The 6,240-nt window shown below is 45.5% G+C and overlaps 1 protein-coding gene across 1 annotated transcript; it reads left to right on the forward strand.

Annotated features, from left to right (window-relative positions):
• The first annotated feature begins 2,095 nt into the window (after positions 1–2,095).
• Positions 2,096–5,967, forward strand: LOC109056595 (hornerin-like). The gene is made up of 7 exons (XM_042719328.1): positions 2,096–2,353; positions 3,047–3,184; positions 3,431–3,946; positions 4,060–4,101; positions 4,588–4,742; positions 5,163–5,229; positions 5,834–5,967. Exons 1-7 carry the CDS (start codon positions 2,266–2,268, stop codon positions 5,965–5,967), a joined length of 1,140 nt encoding a protein of 379 aa, XP_042575262.1. The 5' UTR covers positions 2,096–2,265.
• Positions 5,968–6,240: the final 273 nt, after the last annotated feature.

Below are 6,240 nucleotides of genomic sequence, written 5' to 3' on the forward strand. Positions count from 1 at the left end.
TAAAGGGGAAAAAGACATTGCTAGTGTTTGGTCTTATTTTATTAATTAATTTATTAATTTACTTACTTACTTAATTACTTGTTCTTCTTGCATCCTCTAGTTCTAGATTTACTGTACAGTGTCATGATAGAGTATATTTCTAGTCCAATCACTAGATGTCAGTAGCTGCACACTCATCTGTAAACTGAAGATAGCCTACTACTTCATTCAGATGATGAAGTTTGCACGCAGAGTTTCCATGTGCACTGCAGACCTAAGATGGAATAAAGAGGCTCATGAATTATCAGTCCTCTTCATTCAGTTTTGTTCATCTTTAGCTAAAACACAGATCAAGAGAAGCAAAAATGATAAAGAAATGTTGAGGCCAGAGGCGTCATGCTCCCTCAGATTTTTGAGCCAAGTGGATTTTGAATGCAGCTTTCAAAAGACAAAAAAATAGCTGATTGATATTTTCTATATTTAAAGTCCCCATGTGTTAGTATCAATATGTTAGTCTTAAGGTTATCTGTAAGGCAGTGTGCTCCAAAACGGTGACAAAATTCGCATTTAGAAGATATAAGAATTCAAAGCTTGTAGTTTGTCACTTGTTCACATGTTGAGCTTATGAATGCAATGACTAATCAGAGGTGTTCAGATGAGTCATCGCTGAAATGCCGGTGTTTTCTTCGCTCGCTGGCTGACTGAATACCTCTTTCTGGCAAATTATCTCGCCAGAAACAACAAAGTGCAAATGTGTGTACGAAACTGTAAGATATTAATTTCATAGTGCAAACAGCTCCATTGATTTTAAATAAAATTAACTATGATTTTTTTTATAGTAAAATTATAGTTACCACATTTTTTTAGTGGACTGATTACCATTTGTATAACTATAGTTTTACAAAAAAAAAAAAAAAAAAAATCCATGGTTAAACTATGGTTGGTGTAGCAAAACCATAATTTGTCTTCTTGGTAACCATGGTTTTATAGCCACGGCTAATTTTCATAGGGGTTATCTGCCTCAGCACCCTCTAGACCTATTATAAAACAATATGAATATTTGTCAGCAAAATTACTACTGTAACTTTACAACAGATAATAATGATGTCCTTTAGCATACAGTATTTTGAGTGATGATAGTAATGTGGAGCCACTGCTAACTGTTGCTAGTAGTTTAATGGGGGGGGGTAACTATGGATGTGAGGTCATCTGTGCATTTAGAGAGAGAGAGAGAGAGAGAGAGGCTATACTGCTGAATCACTCACACTGTTTTTGAAATTACGTCTCACAGAAAGTTTCAAAATGACTGCTCTGCTCATCTGTTTGGATTCAAGACTTTTGAGAAGTGGATCTTGAAATCTAGAGTTTTTGCTTCAAAATGATGTGAAACTCATCTTACTCTCTCATTTACAGAAAACAGCTTGTGGGTTCATCTTTTTTGATTTAGTGCTATTGTTTTTGTGAGAATTTCCCGCATTATAAATGCTAAACCTGCAGGAATGTGCAGAATAATGCGCAATACCCACGCCGAAATTCAGCCCCAGCTTAACTAAGCAAAAATTAAATTACATAGCATATTTACAGATGAAACTGACCTGCACTTGAAGTACTGAACAGATCAGCAGTTTTGCCTCCCTGCTCCTTCATTCTCAAAGACTCTCACACTGATTACTCTGATCAAAACCTTTTGGCAGAGGTGCGGAGCACACGAGAATCAAATCGTTGCCAGTCAAGACTAACTAATTCATGATTTATTAGAGATTTATTATCGAAAGGCAAAAATACAGATTAAAACTAAAGTAACGAGCCTGGTTTGAAAATGTAAGAAGTAGAAAGTACAGAAATTTGTGTAAAAAAAATGTAAGGAGTGAAAGTAAAAAGTTGTCAGAAAAATAAATAGTGGAGTACTGAAACCAGAAAAAAATCTACTTAAGTACACTTTACACTACTTTGTTACTTTTCATCTCTGGTCATTATAGGCTACCTTAATTAATATGACATGGCGTGAACGCAGCATTCAGCTCATCCAATCCCAATCAAACACACCTGAACAAGCTAATCAAGGCCTTCCAGTCAGATTACTAGAAAGCTACAGGCAGGTGAGTTTGATCAGGTTTGGAGTTGACCTGATCTCCTTGGATCTTTAAAACCTCATTTTACAGAGGTTGATATTGCAGTAATACGTTTATTCATCTTAGTTTTATGCGCTTTGCTGTGGGCTCCTTCTGATGCACCAATTCAACACATTTTCCAGCAGAGATCATTGTGAGATTGTAGGTCGGGAGGATGACAGCTCAAGTGTATTTCTTGTTGATTGCTGTTTTATCGTGTCTGTTTGGATACTTGAGCATAACAGATGCTACTCGAACTACAGGTGAGAAGATCTGTTGACTTCATTACACAGCCTGAAGAAATGCAGAAATAAGTAACTCCCAGTCTTTAAAAGTAACTAACAGTTTAGGAATGAGTAGTAGCTTTTAAAAACCCTTTTGATTTGAAGCAGATAAATATGTAATGAGACTAACTGCAAAACTGCTGTTTTCCAAATGCTGAAACCGTGCTCCCTGGTCTCCCCTAATGATCCTCTTGAATCCCCTGGTGCAGTGGTTCTCAGCACTGTCCTGGAGTACCCCCTGCACATTTTGTATGTCTCCCTCATCTATCACACCTCATTCAGCTCATTGGTGGAGCCTGCAAGTGCTGAAGTGGGTGTGTCAGATATATGGAGACATGCAAAACATGCCGTGCTGGGGGTACTTCATGGAGCGGTTTGAGAACCCCTGCTCTAGTGGACGGTTACTGTCCAGTGATGCTGATGGTTGTCCCATCGAGGATATTCTGATAGAGACTCCTCTAGAGGACACAAATGCTGTCAGTTTGACTGTGGGCCTGTTTGCATGCTGCCTATTTGCAGTGAGTTTCAGTTAATGGATGCTAGGGGTCCTCCAAAAACTAAGTAACTCATTGTATTCAATGTAAGTTGAGCAGAAAAATGTTATGTAAGAATTTTAGTGAATTGAAATGTTCAGCATTCAGTAATGTTTTCTGTCATGTGTCTGTGTAACAGCAAAGCCAGGACGGTGTCCACCCCAATCATCTGGAAGTAAATTGTGTACCAGTTCATGTAAGAATGACTCTAACTGTCCCAAAAATGAGAAGTGCTGCAGAAATGGATGTGGAAGTTACTGTACGGCTCCATATAGAGGTATTTGATAAATTGTTTTGGTTTTTATTATAAAATTTCTTTTGTTCTCGTCTAAAGTAGGTTTGAAATCATCCCTTAGGTTAGTTTTAAATAATGACTTTACAAAATAAAGAGGGAAAATACTTGGAATATAAGTCACTCTGTAGGTAAAACTGGCTTTTCACGCTACGAGTGTTTTGTGCTGTATATAGAAGTGGCATACAGCCTATATGCATAAACTAAAGCTGACTATCTGTGTCCATGCAGTGAAGCCAGGTCAATGTCCCATACCAGAGATGATTCCAATGTCTGCTGAAAGCTGCTTCCATGATGGCCAGTGTCCTGCCACACAGAAATGTTGCCCAACCACCAGTGGTCGTACATGCAGTGAACCACGTGGTCAAGGAAATGGTCAGGGGAGCGGTTTTGGTCAGGGGAGCGGTTTTGGCCAGGGTTTTGGTCAGGGTTTTGGTCAGGGTTTTGCCCAGGGTTTTGGTCAGGGTTTTGGCCAGGGTTTTGGGCAGGGGAGCGGTCAAGGAAGTGGTTTTGGTCAGGGGAGCGGTTTTGGCCAGGGTTTTGGTCAGGGGAGCGGTTTTGGTCAGGGGAGCGGTTTTGGCCAGGGTTTTGGTCAGGGTTTTGGTCAGGGGAGCGGTTTTGGTCAGGGTAGTGGTCAGGGAAGTGGTTTTGGTCAAGGGAGCGGTTTTGGTCAAGGGAGCGGTTTTGGTCAAGGGAGCGGTTTTGGTCAAGGGAGCGGTCAGGGAAGCGGTCATGGTCAAGGGAGTGGTTTTGGTCAGGGGAGCGGTCAAGGGACTGGCCAGGGAAGCGGTCATGGTCAAGGGAGCGGTTTTTGGTAGGGAAGCGGTTTTGGTCAGGGAGCGGCCAGGGAAGTGGTCTTGGTCAGGGAAGCGGTTTTGGTCAGGGAAGCGGACAAGGGAGTGGTTTTGGTCAGGGGAGCGGTCAAGGGACTGGCCAGGGAAGCGGTCATGGTCAAGGGAGCGGTTTTGGTCAGGGAAGCGGTCATGGTCAAGGGAGTGGTTTTGGAAGCGGTCATGGTCAAGGGAGCGGTTTTGGTCAGGGAAGCGGCCAGGGAAGTGGTCTTGGTCAGGGAAGCGGTTTTGGTCAAGGGAGCGGTCAGGGAAGTGGTTTTGGTCAAGGGAGCGGTTTTGGTCAAGGGAGCGGTTTTGGTCAAGGGAGCGGTCAGGGAAGCGGTCATGGTCAAGGGAGTGGTTTTGGTCAAGGAAGCGGTCAGGGGAGTGGTTTTGGTCAGGGGAGTGGTTTTGGTCAGGGGAGTGGTCAAGGCCAGGGAAGTGGTCTTGGTCAGGGAAGCGGTTTTGGTCAAGGGAGTGGTTTTGGTCAGGGAAGTGGTCATGGTAAGGGGTGTTGTTAGGGGGGCGGACAAGGGGGTGGTTTTGGTGGGGGGAGTGGTTTTGGTCAGGGAAGCGGTCATGGTCAAGGGAGTGGTCAGGGAAGCGGTCAAGGGAGTGGTCAGGGAAGCGGTTTTGGTCTTGGGAGCGGTCAAGGGACAGGCCAGGGGAGCGGTCAAGGAAGTGGTTTTGGCCAGGGGAGCGGTCAAGGAACAGGCTTTGGTAGGGGTTTTGGGAGTGGTTTTGGTCAGGGGAGCGGTCAAGGGACAGGCAGGGGGGGGGTTAAGGGCAGGGGAGTTGGAGTGGTCAAGGGGACAGGCCAGGGGAGCGGTCAAGGGACTGGTCAGGGGAGTGGTCAAGGTCAGGGAAGTGGTCTTGGCCAGGGCAGCGGTCAAGGAAGCGGGACTGGCCAGGGGAGCGGTCAGGGGAACGGTCAAGGGACTGCCCAGGGGAGCGGTCAAGGTCAGGGAAGTGGTCTTGGTCAGGGTAGCGGTCAAGGAAGCGGGACTGGCCAGGGGAGCGGTCAGGGGAACGGTCAAGGGACTGCCCAGGGGAGCGGTCAAGGTCAGGGAAGTGGTATTGGTCAGGGTAGCGGTCAAGGGACAGGCCAGGGGAGTGGTCAAGGAAGTGGTTTTGGCCAGGGGAGCGGTCAAGGAAGTGGTTTTGGCCAGGGGAGCGGTCAAGGCCAGGGGAGCGGTCAAGGCCAGGGGAGTGGTCAAGGGACTGGCCAGGGAAGTAGTAAGGGCCAAGGAAGCAGTGTTGGTTAGGGATGTGATCATTGAAACGGTAATGGGAATTTTGCGTTGGGAAGTTTTCGTTTATTAATATGGAGTGTTTTTTGTTTGTTCAGTGATTTTTTAATGTTTTATGTTTTCTCTTCCAACACCCCCAACCCACCCTCTCAAATAAAAAGAATTCCTTGAATTGGTGTGTCTGGTATCATTTGGCTGTTTTCTTGTATAACTGCTTTCTGGCATCAATGCTTTGTGCAAGTTCCTCTCCTTGAGACCTGGACATTTAGAGTATTAGCCCATTTTTACACAAAATATACCACATTATCGTATTGGGACTCAAAAGGTACCAAATGATGCATTAACAAGGTCTATCCACTGACGGTTTATCAGCATCTTGGTTTGCTCGTCTACCACCATGTCTCAAAGCCAAAACTCCTCATCCAAAGACCCATCTGACTCTCTCCTCTGGTGCCATCGCCACAACTATCTGGCTCCAAGACCACTCCTCCTCAGTTTTTCTGGTCCATCATGATGCCTCAAAAGGACATAATTGAGAATGGGTCTCTTACTAGATCATCCTCTTCTGGTGCAAGGCCAGTGTGCATGTGACATGTTCTTGACGCTGGACTCTCACCGCGGCTTCCATTTCAACAACGCAGGGGGCCGTAGCTCAAGAAAGCACTTGGCCGCCTCCACCACTGAATAACAGCCCTGCTGCACGCAACTTTAAACCCAGACCTCACAGCCCAAGCAAGCGCTTGGTCGATTTGGGTTTTGGGTACGTGGCTGAAGTCTTAGGTTTTGGCTGAACAGCTCAAGCAAGCGCTTGGCCACACTTGCTGTCAAACACAGCCCCGCCCTCCAGTCCCCTACATAACTCTCCTCCATCCCAATACTCGCTCTTCACTGCTACACCAATGCCCGCCCCACCAAACGTGATTGCCTCTGAACCTCCACGAGTGGCTCACAACATCAGGGT

Source organism: Cyprinus carpio, chromosome B2 (genome assembly GCF_018340385.1).
Source record: "Cyprinus carpio isolate SPL01 chromosome B2, ASM1834038v1, whole genome shotgun sequence".
Taxonomy (NCBI): Eukaryota; Metazoa; Chordata; class Actinopteri; order Cypriniformes; family Cyprinidae; genus Cyprinus; species Cyprinus carpio.

What these genes read in the sequence shown, in the direction of transcription:
- LOC109056595 (XM_042719328.1), top strand. Translation starts at nt 2,266, where the DNA reads ATGACAGCTCAAGTGTATTTCTTGTTGATTGCTGTTTTATCGTGTCTG. An exon ending in AGATGCTACTCGAACTACAG is followed by an intron (nt 2,354 to 3,046) that starts GTGAGAAGATCT and finishes TCTGTGTAACAG; the next exon opens with CAAAGCCAGGACGGTGTCCA. An exon ending in GGGAAGCGGACAAGGGAGTG is followed by an intron (nt 4,102 to 4,587) that starts GTTTTGGTCAGG and finishes GTGGGGGGAGTG; the next exon opens with GTTTTGGTCAGGGAAGCGGT.